The following is a 21,741-nucleotide window of genomic DNA, read 5'->3' as shown; positions in this document are numbered from 1 at the left end:
TGCTGTCGCCTCATGTTGGGTCTCTGCTGTTCCTGCCTCCATCCACTCCTTTATCTCTCACCACATCTGTTTCCTCCCTCCCTGGACGCAGCTGTACTGCTCTTTGGATTTAATCGAATCTGTCCTCTCTTTGAGTCCTCTGCCCATGATGTGCTTCAGGCTGGTTTGGTATGTGATGTTCTTTTCCTCCAGTATATACAGTTTCTCATGGCACACCTGGGCGAGGTTGCTGACAAGGAGTAAGTTTTTAGTAAATTACAGGAGAGAACAACCTCTAATTAGAGGATTTTTAGGCTTCATTGCAACTCCTTTTAAACGTTGAAGTTCTTTCATTCTCTCTTCCATAATGTAGAGAATCTGTGTTTTCTTGGTGATGCATTGTAGGTTAGCCAGAGACATGCTCTCTTTCGGGGGCAATCGGAGTGCTCATCCAAGATTGAAATCTTTTTTTCTTTCCATGCAGGGAGAATAATGAGGAGCCGGCTTCCGCCTGCCCCGGGGTCCAGCAGTTATGTCAGCCAGCATTTGGGGCGTAGTGTTGTATCAGCAGAGCTGTTTTTAAATTTTTACATTTTATTTTTTATTAGGTTGTCTCTCAAGGTTGTTAGTTGTCAGATCTTTAAACAAAAGCTGCATTATTTGATTAGCGAGTTGTTTTTCAACTCCTGTTTGACTAAAGCCATTCAGTGATCCCTGGCAGTATTGGTTAGGGTCCCACATAACAACCTTCCAGAGTCGTGTGGCAGATAGAGAGACAGGCTCCTGGAGGGTGCAGAGTTAGCCTTTGAACCCAGATACGTGTGCTTTGTGGAAATGTATTTTATTTGTGATTTTTCCTTCTCCTACTCCCAGGTCAAAAAGTAAAATGAAGTACATACTAGTTACTGGTGGTGTCATATCAGGAATCGGAAAAGGAATCATCGCCAGCAGCGTGGGCACAATCCTGAAGTCATGTGGTTTACACGTAACTTCAATTAAGATTGACCCGTACATTAACATTGATGCAGGAACATTCTCTCCATATGAACATGGTAAGCACAGTGCATTTCTTTCTTTCATTAAAATAGTAATTGTGGAGCAGTGGAAGAACAGGTCAGCTCTTGGAAGTTGTGTGTATTTTGCAGAACAGAACTTGCATTTCCTCCCTTCCAAAAAGGTTCTTAGTGTAGCAGAATTTGCTTTTCTCACCTAGACAGAGAGGAAGCAGAAATCTAAACAGGCAACATGGTGATGAGGGTCTAGAGGTTTCTGGAATAGAATCCTCTCTCTGAGGTGGAAAACAAGACCTTTTTTCCTTTCCCATTTTGAGCTCTTCTTCTATTGTGATGGAAGGAATGAACCATCCTGGGCAAAAGTTCCAGAAGGACGTGTCAAGGAGTGAATGCTAAACAAAGGAACCGGGGAAACTTTGAGTCCACAGCTTTGTTTGGGACTAAAGTGTGCCCAGAAGTTGGCTTTTTCTAATCAACAGGACCTTAATATCCAGTGTGAGTTCTGAACGAAGTCATGTTTTTATCCCATCTGAAACCTTGTTCTGCTGAAGTAGGAGGCTTTGTTGAAAGTTCTTTCTCCTTAGGCTGCCGTAGACGGCACGCTGCTCCCGTAAAGCTCCCTGTATCCACCGTCCTTGAGGCTGTGATTTCCTTCTGCTGCGTGCTCGCTCATTACTTCCTGATTCAGACTGAGCTTTCTGATAGACTGGAAGTATGCTATTACCTTTTGGAGAATGGTTGGTGATTTGTCTTTCTTTTGTGTCATATTTAGTTTTCTAGAAATAAATTTCTCTGCTTCATATCAAGGTAATGCAGACTTTGCTCTGTCCGAGTGTTTACATTTTGAGACTCACATTTGCCCTGACATACGTTTTTCACTTACCCTGACCATGTCTGCTGTTTCCTCCCAGGTGAGGTTTTTGTGCTGGACGATGGTGGGGAAGTAGACCTTGACCTGGGGAACTACGAGCGCTTCCTTGACATCCGCCTCACCAAGGACAATAATCTGACCACTGGGAAGATCTACCAGTACGTCATCAACAAGGAACGCAAAGGAGATTACTTGGGGAAAACCGTCCAAGGTAAAACTGAATTCGCCTTCAACGTGTAAAAAATCTTAAGCAGTTTGCTTTCTTTTGCGTACAGAAATTTACTTTTGATGCAGTTTCAGCCTGAAAGTGTCAAGGTATGGTTACTGACCTATGCCTTGGGTTGAAAATTCAGAGCTGTACAGCTGTTTACTCAAAAAAATCACGTGACGGGCACTGAAGCTGTGAGCCCCTCAGCGGGATGTGAGTCCAGAGGGCTGTTGTTTTTACGCAGTGATGAGTGTGAATTGATGAAGGCAGCTAGGTCAGGGCAGCAAGCCCAGGGGCGTGTGTAACGTCATGCATGGGGGCTGACTTCAACAGGGGTAGGAAAAGAACGGCTTTTGTGCATATTGGTCTGCAGGCCAGTCAGGGGCGCACGTGAGCCTGGGGCAGTCAGAGAGGCGGGGCCCCGGGCCTCCTGCGCTTTCCCCAGCCAGCTTCACTTGTGTCTGTCTGCTGCCCTGGGGTTCCCCACAGCGTTCATTTGAGAAAATTGCCACTCTTGAAAGGTAGTGTTGGAAAACCACTGGTCTAAGGTAGTGGCAGAAGTCCGAATTTGGGGGGGGGTTGCTGAAAAGGGGCTTTTCTCTGAGTTATGAGAGTGAGTCTGCTCTTGGCTTAAGACTTTGCTGAACTGAAAGCCGAGGATCACGCTGACAGCCAGCTCTAGTCTGGGGCCGTCCTGGTCCGATTCGGGGTGCACGGGGTCATACTGAGACCTCAGCCCTGCCACTTACCAGCTCTGTGAACACAGGCGGATTACTGAACCTGGGATCTGGTTCCCTTTTCTGTCAAACGGAGACAACTACTTGCCCTTCCTGATTGTTGGGAGGGCGAGAAAGTCTCTCTGAGCTCCTGACACACAGAAAGGGGATCAGTTAGGAGTTAGGATGGTCTCAGTCACACAGTTTGTTGTTCTTGGCTTCCAGTGCATTCATTCGTGTATGCACTCATTTGCCACATATTTCTTGAATACCCAACTGCCGGCACACCCTCCCTGGCCCTGGGGCTACGTGATGAACGAGACCAGCGAGGTGTGGGAGACACAAAACAAACAGATGAAACTCTGATAAGAGCTGTGAAGGAAGTAAATAGTGAGGAGAGAGAGTGCGTGGGGACAGCCCATTTGGATAGGTGGTTAGGGGGGCGTCTCCAGGAGGGGGCAGCCCAGCCGGGGGCCTGCGGAGGAGGGGGCACAGCCCGCGTAGAGGCCGGGACTGCAGGGGCTCCGTCAGGGAGGTCCCGGAGTGGAGGGCGGTGACCAGGGGGATGCGTGGAGAGATGGGTGAGGTGGCCTGCAGCCAGGTCACACTGTACCTGCTGGGCCATGGCCCCGGAGTTCGGATTTTACTCAGAGTAGTGGGAAGCCATTGAAGAGTTTAAGAGACGGGGTGGGGGGCAGCTCTGTTTTGCATTTTTAAAAGATCCCGTTGGCTGCTGTGCGTGGAATAAATAATGCATATCCTGGTGCCTGAGGCACTGCCGGTTAAACGAGGAGCAAGTCAAACAGTAACCCTACCCCTGAGGAGCTGGCCTCCTGAGTCCTGCAACCAGGACTTTAACAAGTGTTGCACGGAGCTGGCCTTACGGAGCGCTGGCGTGTGGGGCACTCCGCTCAGCATATTACCAGCAGCGTCGTATAAAATTCCCACAGCCTTTCGAAGCAGACGCTGTTATCTCCACTGAGCGGACAGGGAAATCGAGCTTAAGACTAGTTTAGGAATCCGCTCAAGGATCCGGACCTGATGAGTGGTGAGCTGAGGTTTGAGTCCAGACATTCTGGCCCCAGATGCTGTGCCCCTGCCCACCCTGCCCTACCGTACTGTCTCTTAGCCGTGGATTGTCTATCCTTTCCTAAACTGGAACATACCAGAACAGGGGCCTGGAAAGCCCCCAGCGTGAAGCGGCTGCCTTCAGCAGTAAGTGGTGCGGGTGGCCGCGGGGTCCGTTGAGTGGGGGTGCAGCCAGGGTAGCCTCTGCCCAGGGTACCGGGGCTCTGATGTGGGTTCCGACACACTCTTGGCCTTACCCTCTTGCGTGTCCAGCCACGACTTGGAAACCTGGAAAGGAGGCCGCAGGGAGTGTGAGCCCAGAGATTTTTAAATGCCATTTAACAGTAGTCTCCACACGGGCGCCTGGGTGGCTCAGTCGGTTAAGCGTCTGCCTTCGGCTCGGGTCATGATCTCAGGGTCCTGGGATCAAGCCCCATGTTGGGCTCCCTGCTCAGCGGGGAGCCTGCTTCTCCCTCTCCCTCTCTTCCTCCCCCCTGCTCGTGCTCTTTCTCTCTCTCTCGAATAAATAAATCTTTTAAAAAAAGAGCTTTTATTAAAAAAAAAAAAAAGGAAAAAAAAGAGTGGTCTCAACAGTATTTTTATGACCCCATCACTACTCCAGGCAAAGACCGCAGCACTTAATCGTCATAGTAAGCGTCGGCCCCCACCGGTGCTGACAGAAGTGTAAGGTGTGTGTTTCTTTGCTCTTTTGCAGTTGTCCCTCACATCACAGATGCAATCCAGGAGTGGGTCATGAGACAGGCATTAATACCTGTGGATGAAGATGGCCTAGAACCCCAAGTGTGCGTTATTGAGGTTTGTAGGAGTCTTTTCTGACCCGTTGTGCACATTCACCTTCTTAGTCAGCCATCAGCACCCGATACGACAGTGCCTTGCGGGGCCCTTGACCCTCCTCACTGCAGCGGGGCAGGGCTGGGCACAGTACTCGTCCTGGCAATGGCCGTGCCATCGAAAGCAATCCTCTGTGCAAGTGATTCCCTTTCCAGCGTGTGTACATTCACTCACTGAGGACTGTGCCAGTAAGAGCAGCAGGACACGTCTTCCTCTGTCTCTTGAGAACGTCAGCTGACCTTCAGCTCTCCTCTGGTAGGAACGTTCATCTCTGTGAAGGAGCGCCACTGCTTTCAGTTCCTTTATTCCTGTTCTGCTGGTCCTAGCTGTTGGATCTGTGTTCCTACAGAAATAGGAGACTCAAATTCCAGCAATTTTATAACTGATACTTTTTCAACAAAAGTTATTTACAGTGAACTAAGTATATCTAAGATTCAGGTTTCTTTGCTTTGTGACTTCGTACAAATAAAATTTCCAGTGTATCTTTCACCCGATCTTTTTCTCGGCCATATCTCTAACCTTGGGGAGTGGAGAGCCTGTCCAGAGAAGTAAGCTTTCAGCTTAAGGAAATGTCAGTTACTGCCAAGTGACATTATCCGGGCTCAGAATGTCCACGTCATGCTGTGTCTGGTCACCAGGCTGAGATGACGAGGTGCCGTTGTTAGAGAGCTAAACCACGAGAGGAAGGGTCAGTGCTTGATGTCTACAATAACTTTGTTCTTGTAGCTCGGTGGGACAGTGGGAGATATAGAAAGCATGCCCTTCATTGAGGCCTTCCGTCAGTTCCAGTTCAAGGTCAAGAGAGAGAACTTTTGTAATATTCACGTCAGCCTCGTTCCTCAGGTGAGGCACTCGGCTTCTACTTTGGGGGGAGGGAGAAGAAAGAGGACGATGGTTTTCATTCTGTATCTGTTTTACATATGTGAGGTGCGGGGGACCAAGATCTTCTTTGTGAATTTAAAATTATTGTAATCCTACTTCTTGGAAAGATCACGTGGAGAACATATAGAAGACTAGCCAGGGAAGTTGTGTTTGAAGACGGTGGGTTGTCTCTACTGTGTGGTGAAACCCTGCCACAGTTAGAGTTAAGGGAATTTTTTTTGTTTTCTAAAGAGAAGCACTCACAAAGATAGATAATGTGAAGGAATCAATGGGCATGAAACATAGGAAGCCAGAAAGCAGGTGGCGTGCAGAAAGTGACGTAGCAGACGTGGGAGAGCGGAATCCTGAGGCTGCAGCAGGGCCGGCCAAGAAGCAGCCATGTTTGCCCTGCGCCACCCCCGAAGGCTCAGGAAGGGACAGCGCCAGGTGCATTGGGGGCTGGGGGGCAGCTCATGATAACTGCTCTTTGAGAAGCAGCTAGACCCCAGCATCTCCTTCCCTAATGTGCACACTTGGGCATCAGTCCCTTTCCCACCTTGGCTGAAGACTGAAGCTTTTTCTCTGGAGAGGGATTCTAGACAAGCAGATACTAGCAATAGTTACGAGCGGTAATACTGAAGTAAAACCGGGGGGGTAAGCACACTTTTATGCTGTTAGGACACCCTGCCTTCTTCTGCCACTCGGTTCCCAGAATCATCACAGCCAGGCTTGGACTGTCCACACGAGGTTCACGATGGGGTGGATGACTAGCCCAGGAGAAAACACACTGCCCTCAGAGGCTCCCCAGAGAAACAGTGGGGACCCCAGGGTCCTACTCCCACCCACTCACTCAGAACTTCCAGTTAGCTTTTAAATGTCAGCTGGTGGCCAGTGATCCCCAGACATTTGGAGAAAGCGCCTAAATGCACAAGAAATCAAAACAGTGGGACAAAGGGGAACTTAGAGGAAATTTTGGCTCTGAAGGAAGCAGGAAACTTAGAAACCAGAACAGCCTGTCACTAACGTCCTCAGAGTCAGAGGGGAGATAAACTGCACCCATGAAACAAGAATTGGATCCCCTAAAAAGGGAGCATTCAGAGAACAGAAAAGAATTCTTGGAAATCAAAAATGGGATAGCAGAGAGAAAGAAGGTGGAAGAACTGCCCGAGGAAGTACATAAGAAGATCAAGAGAGGAAATGGGAGAGCAGGGGTAAGAGAATGAGAGGACTGGGCTAGGATTTCCAAAAGGTAATAGAGAAATGGAAGGGATGTGTCATCGGAACCGGGGGTCAGCAAACTGCCCACCCCTGGTTTTTGCTGTTAAAGTTGTATGGAAGTACAGCTGTGCCCATGTGTTTGTGTGCTGTCCGTGGTGGCTTCTGTATTAAAACAGCAGAGCTGGAGTCCTTGTGACAGACTGTATGGCCCATGAAACCTAAAGTACTCATTACCTGGCCTTTTACAGGAAAAGTTTTCTGATCCTTTGATCTAAAGAATTCAAGGAAATTTCAGGACATTAGTTTCTAGATTGAAAGGACCTACCGAATGCCCAGTATACCGAGTGGGAAATGACCCACAGCAGGGCACATCACTATGAGATTTCAGACTAAGGGGGCAGACATTCTAAAAGGCTGTAAAGAGAAAAACCAGAATGAGTAAGGTATTATACTTTCTCAGCAGCAATACTAGAAACTAGAAGACAGTGAAACTATTTCTTTACAAGTGCTCCGAAAAAAAATGCTTTCCAACCTAGAATTCTGTACCCAGCAAATCTGTGAAGTGTGAGAGGAGAATAGGGGTAATTTAGTACTTAGGAAACTCAGCATATTAAGAAAACAAAACGGAAACACCAACCAAGGGAAACAAACCAAATTTGGATGAAAGGAAAAGTATGATGCATGGTTTATGATGGGCAGGACTTAAATGTTTAAACACAGATGACGTTGGAGAGGTATCATGGGCTGTCGGCACAGGACAGGTGCATACGTAGTAGAGAGAGAGGGTTCCTCTGTCTGACAGTGGAATCAGTGGGACACGTCTCAAGCTACATGTCAAGAAGTGTGAAGCATACCAGGATGGTCGTTCAGGAGTGGGAGAGTGGCTGCCCGTGGGGTTTGGGGAAGGGGAGGGTCTCTGGGCACCGGTACCACTCTCCTTAGCATAGACCTTGTGGAACGCTAAGGTACATGTGCGCGCACCTTTGACAGGAATAAAAGCTAAATTAGACACTGATAATAAAGGGTTCAGAGAAAAGTCATGCCGGAAAATTCTTTATGCTAGAGAAGTGAACTTTTTTTTCCCTCTTGTAAAATAGCCAAGTTCAACAGGGGAGCAGAAGACTAAACCCACCCAGAACAGCGTTCGAGAGCTCAGAGGGCTCGGGCTTTCTCCAGATCTGGTAAGGTTTTACGATTGCCTGGTTTCATCGTGCTCTCGTATGCCTAATTAAATCTCCCCTCTACGTACCGTGTGACTTCACTTATATGGAATCGAAAAAACAAACAAAAAGCAGAAACAGACCCATAAAGGCAGAGAACAAACTGGTGGTTGCCCGAAGGGAGGGCGTGGGGGAGGGGCAGAACGGGAGCCACAGACTTCCCGTGAGGGACGTGAGTGAGGCCCAGGATGAGAGGCACAGACGGCCGTGCTCGTGGTGAGTACCGCATAGGCCGTAGAGTCCAGTCGCTATGTCGTGCTCCTGAAACCCGTGTGACACCGTGTGTCAGCTGTACTGCAGTTAAAAAGAAAGACGGACTATCTCTGCCCCCGGCAGTAAGACCTTTGTTTTGTTGGCGTGCTTTTTGATGGTGGGGGAACGGGGTTCGTGCTTTGAGCTGGGGCCTTTATGAAGATGGCCTCACGGGCACCTGTGAGTTGTGCCTTGTCTCTCCTCCCCGTCCGTCCTTCGACGTCCCCTCCCTCCTACCCAAGACTTGAACTGAGGGAGACCCTGGGTGGTTCCTGTAGTTCGCGGTCTGTGTGTTTACCTGCACGGCAACCCTCTTAACGTTTCTCCAGAGTGGGATTTAGGAAGTTCGGTTTGGAAGCAGGTCCGATTTTCAGAGTGGGCCTGCATTGTGCCGGAGTTAACGTGTAACGTGTCCGTCGGCTTCACGAGGTGACGTCTGTTCTCATCTCAGTCGGAGAATCCACAGCTTCGTGATCCCGCTCTGCTGTCTGAACTAAGTCTTACTTTGTTTACTGCTAGGTGGTGTGCAGGTGCTCGAATCCTCTCGACACGTCAGTGAAGGAGAAGATATCCATGTTCTGCCACGTTGAACCTCAACAGGTTAGTAGGGATTCCGTCTTCATGTCAGTCGTGTTTTGCTTCTGGTTACCCTTGGGTCTCCCGGCCACTTTCAGGAAGCTGGCTTGCTTCACAGTTCCAGACCGTAGACTGCTCCCTGGAACTCACGCTGTTGGCTCTGTGGTTTTCTGGACACACTTGACCTCTCTCTGGTCGCTTCTCTCCCGCTCCTTGTACTCTCTGCTCCAGCCATGCTGCATGGTGTCGTCCTCCCCGCTGGCCTGGCTGTCCCCTACTCATTTTCATTCTTCAGGGCTCAGCCTGGATACGGTATTGTCCGAGAAGTTTTACCTGTCAGACCACCTCCCCCTCAGACCTCAAGGTGGATCCTTCTTGGGTGACCTCTGTGTCTGGGTGCGGGTGGTGGGTCTGTTATACTGCCCCTGCACACGTGTGTGTGTGTCTGTCCATGTTTGTCTCTACGCACAGACTTAGCTTCTTGAAGGCAGGGACCCCTTCATTCAGCTTTGTATTCCTGGTGCCTGGTGTCTAAGGCGGTGTACGCTCTAAACTTATTTTAGTCTCTTTTGTTAACATGTGCTAATGGAGGGTACCTGTTAAATTCAAAATTCAGAATTCAAAATTTGGGGACCTGTCGTCTGTCCGGTGTGGGGCACAGTAGGGAAGGCCTGGTGGTGGTAAGTTGAGACTGTGGCTGCGGTCAGGTCGGCTGAAGGAGAGGAACAGGAAAGGTCGCACTCGTGGTGAGCACTCGTGGTCCAGGGATTTGTGATTAGGTTGTGAGTGGTTTGCTTTGCTGCTGGGTTACTGAGGACCAGGAGATGAGGCAGGAGGGCCCAGCTGGCCTAGAGAGGAGAGAAGGAAGCAGCAGCATTGAAATAAGAGCAGGTCGTTTACAAGATGACAGGGGATGTGGAAGTGAGGGTCAAAGAGTTAAAAGTCACTGGCATCGAAGTGCAGAGAGCAGGACCGCCCCTGACCCCCCATCTCCGCGAGCACTCAGGTGTCCGTGTGTGAGCGTGGCCCGGGGCCTGAGATCGGTGTTCCCAGTGTGCTTCCCAAGCTGGGAGCTGTGTCTCGGGAATTCCGCTTCCTACTACATACAGATCTTCCATGACTTAACGATGGGCTAAGGCCCAGGAAACCTGTTGTAAGTTGAAAATATCCTAAGTTGAAAATGTGTCAACTCAGCTAGCCTACTGTAAATGTTCTCAGAAGACGTAAACATGAGTCTACAGGGGGCAGAATCATCTCTCACAAAGCCTGTTTTACAATAAAGTGTTGATTATCTTGTGTAATTCATTGAACACTGTACTGAAAGTGGGAAACAGAGCGGTTGTGAGTGTGTCGGTGGTCTACCCCGGCGATGGTGGGGCCGCCCACACGAGAGGGTACACGGCCTATGCGAGCCTGGGAAAAGACCAAAATTCAGAATGCAGGGTGCCCTTGCTACCGGATGTGTGCGGTTTTCACAGCGTCCTAGAGCAGGACGTCCTAAGTCAGGGACCGTCTGTACGGGGAGCATCCGCATAATTTCATTGTTATGAACAGTCTTCTTATCATGCATTTCAGTTATTCGAGATAGTTCTAACCTTAAGTGAGGGTAATTCAATTCCGTGATAGACTAGGTTATTAAACAATATTTACTATTTTTTGTAAAATAAACGTGACAAGCGTTTCTAGATTTAAATTTGAATTCAAATCTTTCGCCTGTTTTTTAGTTGAGTTGCTTATCTTACCAAGTTACAGGAATTCTCCGTATATTCTGAACCAGTAGTCTTTTATCGGCTACATGATCCGCACGTTTTTCTCCATGTCTTGGCTTCTCACCTTTTTAACGGCATCTTCTGGAGCACAAAAGCTTTACCTTCTGAACTCCGGTGTATTCGGTTTTCTCTTGATAGGTTGCTCTTTTGGTCTCATATCCAAGAACTACATTGAACAAATGCCACAAAGATTTCATGTTTTCTTCTGGAAGTTTTATAATTTTAGGTCTTATATTTAGGCCTGGGATCCACTGTGCGTTAACTTTTATGGATAGCAACTTTCTAGTAAAAGTTGAAATTTGTCTTTTTGCCTGTGGATAGCCAGTTCATTGCAAAGACTATCCTTCAATAGTAATCTATAATTTTCTTTTTATAAAGGTGCTTTTTTAAGATTTCTTTATCTTTGTAAAGTTTTTTTTCTAGATGTATTTATAATTTTTGTAACTATATGAATGGCAAAATTTGAAAAATGACATTTCCTAGGAGCCCCTGGGCGGCTCAGTCAGTTAAGCGTCCAACTCTTGATCTCAGCTCAGGTCTTGATCTCGGGGTCGTGAGTTCAAGGCCTGTGTTGGGCTCCATGCTGGGTGTGGAGCCTACAAAAGAAAAACATTACATTTCCTAAACAGATAGGACCCATGTATAGGGACCTGTTGATTTCTCATTGACCTGCAGCCTAGCGGCCTTACTGAGATTCTGCAAGTTCTCATTGTCTGCCTGTAAATTCTCATGGTTTATGGACAAGCAGTGATACTATACGCATTTCTTGGCAGTTGTTTCTTATTTTCCAGTTCATATATACATATATTTTTTCTTATTTAATTGTAGTGGGTAATATCTCTAGGACATTACTGAGTAGAAGTAGTGATAGTGGCCTGTTTTGCCTTGTTTCAGACTTTAAAGATTAAGCATTAATATTAAGTATTGAGACCCAAATGATGTTTGCTGTGGGCTTTTTTTTCCTTAATGTTTTTCACATTTTTCCCTAATAGTCCTACTTCACCAAGAATTTTTACTATGAATTGGTTTTGAATTTTTATTAGATATGCATCCACTGAGGCGACTTTTCCCCCTTCTTTTAATCTGTTCATGTAGTGAATTGCACTGCTAAATACCCTCGTGCAGCGGTTTTCAGACTCAGCCCTGCCACCCCCAGAGGGTCTAGTTTAGGTGGGGTGGGGTGCGGGATGGGCTCGTGAATTTTTAAAAGCTCACCCAAGTGACCCTAATGTACGGGCAGGTTGGACAGCCACTGTTCTTGGGACAAATCCTACTTGGACATGAATTTATTCTTTGTTTAAACTACATTCATGGTTTGGTTTGTGATTTTTTTTTTTTTTTGAAGATTTTATTTATTTTGGGGCGTCTGGGTGGCGCAGTCGTTAAGCGTCTGCCTTCGGCTCAGGGCGTGATCCCTGCGTTGTGGGATCGAGCCCCACATCAGGCTCCTCCGCTGGGAGCCTGCTTCTTCCTCTCCCGCTCCCCCTGCTTGTGTTCCCTCTTTCGCTGGCTGTCTGTCTCTCTCTATCAAACAAATAAAATCTTAAAAAAAAAAAAAAGATTGTATTTATTTTAGAGAGTGAGCAGGGGCGGGGGGGGGGGGGAGACGGAGAGAATCTCCAGTAGACTATGTCCTGAGGGCAGGCATAGAGTCCGATGCAGGACTCAGTCCCACGACACTGAGATCATGACCTGGGCTGAAATCAAGAGTCGACGCTTAACCCGCTCAGCCACCCAGGCGCCCCGATTCTTTTTTTTTTTTTTTTTTTTTAAGGATTTTTGCAGTCATGTTCATAAGCGATTAGCCACTAATTTTTTATTCTGTTTTAAGTCAGTTTTGGTAACGTATATTTTTCTAGAAGATTGCCCTTGCCATTTTCACATTTAGAAGTTATTTTCCGAAGGTGATAAGTCCAATAGGAGGCTGCCAGCCCAGTTCGTGTTTGTTTTTATTAAATACCCTTTGCTTGTCTCTACGCAGGTGATCTGTGTCCATGATGTCTCGTCCATCTACAGAGTCCCCTTGTTACTAGAGGAGCAGGGGGTCGTAGACTATTTTCTCCGGAGACTTGACCTTCCCATCGAGAGGCAGCCGCGAAAAATGCTGATGAAGTGGAAAGAGATGGCAGACAGGTTTGCCTCGTGATAGGGAGCTGGGAGCCCGGGCTTTATTTCTCTTTTCCGGAGGGCCTCCGGGAGTTTGCTAGTGCTGTCAGCTCATGCTAGGAAAGGACTCGGTGGTAGGAGAGGCAGAGACAGGCTCTCAGCCCTCAGGTCATTGCATCAGGGATGAGGAAGGCCCGGCAGCGCTGGGTTCAGGTCAGTGGCCTTGTGTCCCCACGACTAGGAGATACATGCGAACAGGCGTCTGGTGGCCGTGGGTGAGCGCTCGTACCCGAGGCCTGCCCGATGGCTGACCGTGGCCGCGGCCGTCCCGGGTACCCCCCGCATGGCTGAGCTGTGTTTGGGAATGTACCGCCCACCAGAAGAGGATGAGCCGGGGTTTTTCCGGTCTCGTGTTACTACTGCTGCCAAGGCTTCTCGCTTTGAGAACCGTCCCGTTCCTCTTAAAGTTCAGCAATGCGCTCTCCTCACGTCAGCTGGCCGTGCCCGCTGTGGCTGCGCGGGGCCGGGGCGCTCCTGCCTTGCTCCGTGATGCCGTTTTCCTCTTGACGTTCTCCCTGTCAGTCTGTGCATTTCCACGTCAATCCACAGGCAGCCACAAGAACGGCACACAGCGCTGGGATCTTGTTTTCACACGATATTACAAACATTTTTGCTCTGTTACTAGTTACACTTTATGGTGAAGATTTTTAGTGAATATAGACTGTTGTGTTAATGTCCTGTAATTGATTTGACTCTTCCCTTCAGCACATTAACTCTTATGAATTGTCTTTTAATTTTTTTTTTTTGTTCTTTGGGATTTTAATTTTTTAAAAAAAATTTGTATGAGATTTGGAAACCATTTTTTCATGCCCGGTTCTAAAATCCTACTTTCTTTGCAAAGCCTGCGACATGGTTTTGAAAGTAGCTTCCTCTTTACTGTTCTGTCTGTAGAACTCAGATCTTACTTGCGCCCATTATATGCTTCCCAGAGATGTTTTTCTACTTTTTAGAAAGCAGTTTTGATCTCGTGGTGGCATATACATTCTAAATAATGTGGTGTTTCTTGGCCTTTGTGTGATAGATACGATCGCCTGCTGGAGACCTGCTCTATTGCCCTTGTGGGCAAATACACCAAGTTCTCGGACTCGTATGCGTCTGTCATTAAAGCTCTGGAGCATTCTGCACTGGCCATCAACCACAAGTTAGAAATCAAGGTACGGAAGGGTGGCACGTCTATACAGGGAGGGCTTCTGGATTCTCACAGATGCCGTAGGCGTATCTCCTCCATATTCTTGGAACTCAGTGTTTCTTTATAGGAGTAGAAAGGATTCATGGCCGCTCCTGGCCTTGAGAGAGAACAGTGGAACATTTTCAGGAAACAGTGAAGGGGAGAGATGGTCAGGGTAGCAGTCAAGAAAGAGCGAATGGTTGAATCTGAGTATCTGGTGACCAAGTAAAACTGCCCCCGGGCACGGGGAGCCCTGGAGGGCCAGAGGCACATTGCTGTTCCATGTAGGTCGTCTGTGAAGGGGGAACGCTAACATCCAGCCCCGAGAGCCAGAGGCTTCTCTGAAATGTGTGTCTGGTTGTCTGGCCGGTGCCTGGAACACGCGGCGCCCAGGGAATAACGGCTTGTGTTCTGCTCCGTGACAGGACGGGCAGAGCTGAGCTGACGGAGGGTCAGGGCACGGCCCTGCTTGTCTTCTTCAGGCGGTGGAGTCTTGGGGGTCGGGTCTCAGATTCTGGCCGTCCTCACCGCAGGCGTTGGGGTTGGCCGCCTCCTTCTCCAGGTGTTTCTCAGCCTCATCATGTAGTTTGCTTTGTGCCGGTGAACAGGTTTCTGTAGAAATGACCTATTGTATACATTTTAAGAATTATACGATCTTGGGGCGCCTGGGTGACTCAGATGGTTAAGAGGCTGCTTTCAGCTCAGGTCATGATCCCAGAGTCCTGGGATCGAGTCCTGCATCGGGCTCCCTGTTAGCGGGGAGTCTGCTTCTCCCTCTCCAACTCCCCCTGCTTGTGCTCTCTCGCTCTCTCTGTTAAATAAATAAATAAAATCTAAAAAAAAAAATTACAGGGTCTTATTATACTTCCCTGACTGACTTTTGCTAGTTCTTTGGCTCATTCATCTGTCATATCCACTTGGACGTAGTCTGTGTGCCTTTCGTGGTAGATGGTAGGGGCCGGGAGGTGAATGAGTCCGTGAGGTCTCGACGGTGTGAGGGGAGCATGCAGAAGAGGAGGGGACCTGTCTGCATAGACATGTGAGGAGGGCAGACTTCCTCAAAGAGGGACTCTGGAGAGTTTGGGAAGATGGGTGAGGCAGACGGGAAGGGCATTGGGAAGAAGGTAGCGTGTATCCAGGGGCTTGGAGATGGGGACTAGTTGGGAACTCAGTGGATGGAAAAGTGTGAACTGGAGGAGGTCTGGAGACAGGCCTGTGGGGTCATAAATCCTGTCAGGGGCCACAGCTGCGTCTTCCCCTGAGGTTCAGGGAAGTGATCGCAGGGTATTGGGCAGAAAGGAGTAGGAAGAAGATGAACAACATAAGAAGAAGGGGGTCAGAAGGTCTGAGTGGACACTTCATAAAAGCTGCACTGATGTATGTGGAAAGGGTGTCAGGACGGCCTTCAGCTGTCAGCAGATAGATGCGCGTGACGTTGCTGTGAGACACAGACACCTGCCGGAGGGGCCGAGCGTGCTGGCAAGGGTGTGGCGCTCCGGGCTTTGCCGGGCGCTGGGGAAATGGCACGACCGTCGAGGACACAGCCTGGCGCTTTCCTACAAAGGGACACGTACAGGCACTCTGTGACCCAGCACTTTCATTCGCTGATACCCACTCTGAAAACATACGGCCACAAAAAATATTTTTATACAAGAGGACTATTATTTTAATAGCCAGAATATGGAACCAGTCCACATGTCCAGCATGAGTTAGCAAACACGTTGTGGTGTATGTCCACAGAGGGAAACTGCTCAGGGAAAACAAGGAATAAACTCGTGACACCACAGCAAAGGGATGAGTCTCAGAAACGTACCGAGCCAGAAAAGCCAGACGCGGAAGGCCGCATGCCGTGTGTGTGTTTCTGTGCGGTTCTGAGAGGGGCGTCTCTGGTGACAGAAAGCGGAGTATCCGGGGCAGGACGTGGAGAGGAGGTGGCGGGGGGGGCAGAGGGAACGTTTTGGGATGACAGTCATTTTATCTCTGATTGCGGTGGTGGCCACACCTTTGCATGTTTGACAGAACTCGTCAGAGCGTGTGCTAACGTGCTTGTACTTTATCGTCCGTAGTTGTACTTCAGGAAAGGTGGAAAGATGGAGAGCGGTCTAGGCAGACAGGCTGGGGAGAAATGCATTCTCAGCAGAGAGAACACTGTTATTTTCTCTTTCTTTTTTCTTTTTTTTCATTTCATTTCATTTTATTTTATTTTTAAAGATTTCATTTATTTGTCAGAGAGCGAGCGAGCACAAGCAGGGGGAGTGGGAGAGGGAGAAGCAGGCTCCTCACTGAGCAGGGAGCCCGATGGGGGGCTCGATCCCAGGACCCCGGGATCATGACCCGAGCCGAAGGCAGATGCTTAACCGACTGGCCACCCAGGCGCCCTCAGACAGAACACTTTAGACTCCAGTGGGCTGAGAATAGAGCCAATGGAGAGCTGGATGGGCAACATTTGTATTTTAAAATATAAGAAATAATTTAAAATTTATTTAAAAATCAGTGAGTTTAAATATAAAGATTATAATTTTAAAACTTAATTTTTAATTTTTAAAAAGATTTTATATATTTATTTGAGAGAGAGCAGGAGCAGGGGGGAGGAAGGGCAGACACAGAAGCAGGCTCCCTGCTCCCGATGTGGGGCTCGATCCCAGACCCTGAGATCACGACCTGAGCCGAAGGCAGACGCTTCACCGACTGAGCCACCCAGGCGCCCCTAACACTTTATTTTAAAGGAGGGAAGACAGGGTATTGACGCTGTTATTTGGGAATTAGGAAAACTGCAGCGCTGGAGTCACGGCCTGCTTCTTTTCTCCCTGCCCGTGCACCCCCAGTACATAGATTCTGCCGACCTGGAGCTGAGCACGCTGCAGGAGGAGCCCGTGCGCTACCACGAAGCCTGGCAGAAGCTGTGCAGCGCTCAGTGAGTCGCGCCCCTGCCTGTGGTTTCCAGGGGTTTCCGGGGGAGGAGGGCTTAAGTGAGCACTGCCCTGTGCTTGCCTGTGCTAGTGGTAGGTAATCTGCTTTTTAAAGATCTTTTAATTATTGAAAAGGCTACAGTCTGTATGATTTAAGCCTTATAAAAATACAGCTTATGAATAGAGTCGAATCGGAAGGAAACGTGTTCTGATTTTATGCACGTTTGCTGTCTGCGTCTGCTGGTGAGGCTTATGTAAAGACGTTCACCCAGAACGTTGATGAGGACCCATCAGCAGAGTCTCATAGTTTGTTTTTGGCAGCTGTTATTTATAAGAGTAAACAATCAGCAGGAAATCTAGCTCACTGGAATGTTCTAGAGCCCTACAACTACGACCGAGGCCCCCGCTCAGCAGGCGTTCTGAGAGAGCCTTCCCACGCAAGGGAGCCCTTTAAGCCAAGAAGTAAAAAGTTGGATTTGTATTAACATATATTAAAATTAGGAAAGAATCCGTGTGTGCCATCTTTTTTTTTTTTGACTTGTAAGCACTTAGTGCACCTTTTCGAAGCTCATGGTGTTTACGTACAGCTCACTGGAGTCTCGAAATCACTGTCATAGCCCCAGTAGCAAACTACACGGAGTGACTTCATGGCATCCGTGTCTCGGGCATGGCTCCTTGGGCTGGTGGGAAGGGCCAATCGCCGTGTGCTCTGCTCTCTTGTACAGCGGAGTGCTGGTTCCAGGGGGATTTGGTGTTCGGGGGACAGAAGGAAAAATCCAAGCTATCGCCTGGGCTCGGAAACAGAAGAAGCCTTTTTTGGGTAAGGAGTAGGAAAGATCAAGAAAAGGTGCTGCAGGGGAGCCTGTGAGTAAACTCAGGGAGGCTGTCGGAACCAAGCAGCAATGCCGTCTTCCTAGGTCGCACCTGAAGCGGAAGCTGCTTGGTTCTGTTTGGAAGAAATTCAGACGCTCTTAGCGTGAGAAGAGAGAGCTTATCAATCCACGCGTGGATGTCGTGGGATGCAGGGAGGGTGAAATAGCATCAGGCGGTCGTGTCCGTTCGCCGGACCCCGCTGTGTGGCAGGACGCGTGACGCTGAGTGTCACGCACATCCCCACTTGGAATCGGGCAAAGTGATTCCGGTGCTTCCTGGTGCCACAAAGTTTACTGATTTTCAGCTTTGATCGGATGCAGATGGGAGCTTAATGAGAGAGGCTAGGGAAACCTGAAGTTTTAAGTATGAACAGAATATTGCTTATTCCTAAAATTCGAATAGCTTCTAAAACCTGGAATCTTCATATGAGAAGTTTTTGAAAGCTTAGACCCAGTTTTTGAAAGCTGGTAACAGCTAAAACAGCAGAGGGTGCTTGTTGGTAGGGGGCCGGGTGGGAGGTATGAGAGTTTGTGATTGTCGTTCTGCGGGCAAGCGGGACACGGAGTCCAGGGCAGGCTGGTGGGACATGTAGGAGCTGTCTTTTCAATGGCATTTGTGTCTTCCCTCCCCCTGCAAGGTGTGTGCTTAGGAATGCAGTTGGCAGTGGTTGAATTTTCAAGAAATGTGCTGGGATGGCAAGGTAAGTGTTCATTAAAAACCTTGTTAAATTCTTGCTGAAGTGTTTCCTGGACGTCATGAAGCCTGCCACCCACCGGGTGACTGGGGACCGTGGAGAAGGCCAGGCCTGGCTTCACGGTAGAGACGCAGAGGGGAACTGCCATGTGTCTGGAGGGAAAGCGCAGCTCCTCCACGCCGACCACGGGACGGAGGGGTCACAGCTGAGCAGGCAGCCCGGCTCTCTGCACCTGCATTTCCAGCTCCGGAGAGGCCCGCGCTCCCATCACCATCGCCACCGTCCCTGAGCTGGTGCCGAGCAGGGCAGCTCTGGCCTGTGCGAGGCTGTGCCGTTACTAGGAGCTTGGGCTCCGGAGCTGGTCAGACCTGGGCCTAACTTCTGACTCTCCCTCATTGTGGGTGATTTTAGATAAGTTCCTTAGCCTTTCTGGGCTTCTGTTTCTTCTGTAAAATGGGGTGATAATGGTACCTGCTTCTCATGGTTGTAAGAATCCAATGAAATAATGCTTGTAAATAGTCCCAGCATGGTGCCTGGCAAGTAGGAAATTCTCTGTGCCTCGCTAACCATCCAGACCACCCGAAACTCTGTGGCTTCCAACAATGTTGTATCATGTCTCAGAATGCGGTGGGGTGAGTGGACTCGGCTGGCTGGTTTTCTGCGCCCTGTGGTATATCAGCTCACCGGGCCGTGCATTCAGCTCTGCCCAGCAGGGACATCGAGATGGTTCTCTCCACGTAGCAAGGCTCGTCATTCACTAATTCAGCCGAGGCGGCTCACAGCAAGGCGACCTGCTGGCTTCCAAAATGACAGGCCCAGTGTGTAGGCACTTAACAAGCTTGCCCATGTCCCAAGGCCCAGCGCGGTTGGTGGGGGAGGGGACCACACAGTGCGACGGCGGGGGCGAAGCTCGTTGGGGCCACCGATGGAAGAGCCCGCCACAGCCCCTGTCGTCTCGGTAGCCCAGCTGACAAACAGGAGGTTTCCAGAAAGACCTCAGAAGTTGTAAGAAAAAGAAACCAAGCATCGTGAGGAATGTGAAAAGCAGCCTGGCTCCACGAGGGACGAGTGGCTGTGCTGTGGCCAGCTCACCGTGAGGGTTGGGCTCCCTGTACGTGCTTCTGGGAGGCCGCCTCCCGGTCACGCCGAGGGCGTGGTAGCTGCTCTGTAGGCAGCATGGCCTTTCGTCCGGGCTGCCGAGCCCCTGCGGGCACTGTCCTGGCCGCCCACCAGCCTAGACCTGGCCCTCTGGGCCCTCGGACCCTCTCTCAGCCACGATGGGTCACGCACTCGCGTCCCCAGGTGGGTGGGTGACCTGGTGACGAGCTTACCTTCAGCTGGGACCTGGCCCTGGTTAGGCCTAGGGGGGCGCACACAGGGCCCCGGGCTGGACCAGGAACTGGGTTCTTTTCCTTTTAGTCTTTAGCGGTTTTGCTTATGGCTAGACCATAAATTCGGTAAGGGAGAGGAAGGTGATTGGGTGTTGAGATCAGTGAGTTCCCGATTGAGCTGCTGAGCCAGGCGGTTGGGCAGGGCCACGCGGAAGGTGCCGAGGGTGAGAGAAGTGTGTTGTCCGGCCTGGACACACTCTGACACGAGAAGGGGACAGTTGAGACAACAGTGGACGGACTGTCGTAAGGAGGCACTATCTAAATAAAGATGAGGTTGTGCCGCTGGTTTCACTTTCCCCATTTTGTGCAGCGTGGCTTTCAGAGAGCTCACGGATGGGAAACGTTGTGCATTGAGTACTTCGTATCTTCATGTTTCCACTGGCTTTTGTTCGAATCACTGAACGGTCACTTTGAACTGGGGAGAGAAATTGTAGTTTAGAGCTTAGGAATGACACTTGAAAATAATCAGTGTTGTAACTTTTCATAACATCAGTATTTGAATTTTTCAGATGCCAATTCTACAGAGTTTGACCCTAAGACCAATCATCCTGTGGTGAGTCCAGTGTTTGAACCTCACCAGGGCCTAGAAGGGCGTGGAGGGGGCATTCACGAGAGCGCTCGGTGCTCGGTGCTCAGCCACAGGACGGAGACCACGGCGTCCGTCCATGGAACCCTCAAACTGACTGGATGGGAGGAACTTTTGTTTTTCGTTATGTGATTTCTCACTGCTCTTCCCAGTTTGCCGCAGAAAATGTTTCAGACAGGTATCACCCCAGCCAACCAGGGCGGTTCCTGGTTAGAACAATTCTCCAGCCCCTTAGCCCCCAGGAGTAACACTGCTGACAGGAAACCCTGACGTGGGCCCCTACTGTGCGCCAGGCGCTGTCCTCACCACCTTACAGATACTCGTCCATTGCCTCCCCGACCACCCGGGGAGACGGGCATGTTACTCAAGACCTGCGGGATATGGTGCTGACGTGTGTAAGGGTGACTGACGCTCGTGGAGGCCCTCATCCCCCGTGGGATGGCTCCCGTCAGAGGAATGTGGCTCCTGGGGAGGGACAGCACCTTTATCCATCTTCGTATCTCCCGCCCGGGGGTTGACAGCTGTGTTCTCGATACCAGAGATGCTGTGATAAACAGCGGATGAGCTCTTGATCTCAGGGCATTTAAACGGCATCGGTTTACGCTTGTTGACTTGAAACGGACTTCGCTCAGGTGATGAGCTCAGGAGGGGAGAAGTGAAGGGTTTGAAGGGTGCGTCCTCACAGTGGTGGGAAAGCAGGGCGCAGAGACGGTCCTGGAGGCCAGGAGGCGCTCAGAGGAGCCTGGGACTGAGCAGTGCGCTGGGCTGTCGTGGCTCGGGGGCCTCGGCCTCTCTGTGGCCCACACGTTCCCCGAGCTCCGGCCGGGACACGGTAGCCCTGAGAAGTATCCCTTTCTTCTGAGCAGCGCATCCGTCCAGCGGAGGAGACGTGTGTTCTAACCTATCCTGTCTCGCATCCGTGCTGCTGCGTTAGTCTCCAGAGGTGCTGTGGCCCAGCAGCCCTCATGATCCCAAGTGCTGGGGACAGCAATGGCCAAGGGTGGGGGCAGCTGTGCGTTCCTGCAGTCAGGACGACAGGCGGACGGCTTAAGTCCCTGCCCAACACAGGTTATCAACGATGAGAGGAAGACCTTCCCCCAGCGGCGAGCGTCTCCTCCGAGCAACGGCTGGGGGTTCGAGCTTCTCCCAGGCCCTCGTCACCCCACGCAGCGTCTGCTCGCGGAAGCAGAGTGTGGCAGTGTGTGTCTGTTTTGAACCCTGCAGGTCATAGACATGCCGGAACACAACCCTGGGCAGATGGGCGGCACCATGAGGCTGGGCAAGAGGAGAACACTGTTCCAGACCAAGAACTCAGTCATGAGTAAGAGCTGCCCCCCCCCCCCCCCCCCCC

At 50.0% G+C, this 21,741-nt stretch overlaps 1 protein-coding gene across 2 annotated transcripts in view; it reads left to right on the top strand.

Annotated features, from left to right (window-relative positions):
• The window catches only part of CTPS1 (CTP synthase 1), a 29,922-nt gene that overhangs the window by 3,522 nt on the left and 4,659 nt on the right, over positions 1 to 21,741 (top strand). For both annotated transcript variants that reach the window (XM_040627457.1, XM_040627456.1), the window contains exons 2-14: positions 853 to 1,031; positions 1,904 to 2,074; positions 4,571 to 4,671; positions 5,434 to 5,550; positions 7,884 to 7,967; positions 8,778 to 8,858; positions 12,585 to 12,736; positions 13,791 to 13,923; positions 16,763 to 16,851; positions 17,572 to 17,666; positions 18,357 to 18,419; positions 20,314 to 20,357; positions 21,615 to 21,711. In XM_040627457.1, the coding sequence (XP_040483391.1) occupies positions 866 to 1,031; positions 1,904 to 2,074; positions 4,571 to 4,671; positions 5,434 to 5,550; positions 7,884 to 7,967; positions 8,778 to 8,858; positions 12,585 to 12,736; positions 13,791 to 13,923; positions 16,763 to 16,851; positions 17,572 to 17,666; positions 18,357 to 18,419; positions 20,314 to 20,357; positions 21,615 to 21,711 (1,393 nt within the window). In that variant the 5' untranslated portion in view covers positions 853 to 865. The remainder of the gene's footprint in view (positions 1 to 852; positions 1,032 to 1,903; positions 2,075 to 4,570; positions 4,672 to 5,433; positions 5,551 to 7,883; positions 7,968 to 8,777; positions 8,859 to 12,584; positions 12,737 to 13,790; positions 13,924 to 16,762; positions 16,852 to 17,571; positions 17,667 to 18,356; positions 18,420 to 20,313; positions 20,358 to 21,614; positions 21,712 to 21,741) is intronic.

The sequence above is a fragment of the Ursus maritimus genome, unplaced genomic scaffold, assembly GCF_017311325.1.
Source record: "Ursus maritimus isolate PB19 unplaced genomic scaffold, ASM1731132v1 scaffold_12, whole genome shotgun sequence".
Taxonomy (NCBI): domain Eukaryota; kingdom Metazoa; phylum Chordata; class Mammalia; order Carnivora; family Ursidae; genus Ursus; species Ursus maritimus.
Note: the sequence above shows the minus strand (reverse complement) of the source record. Positions and strands in the feature narration are given on the sequence as shown.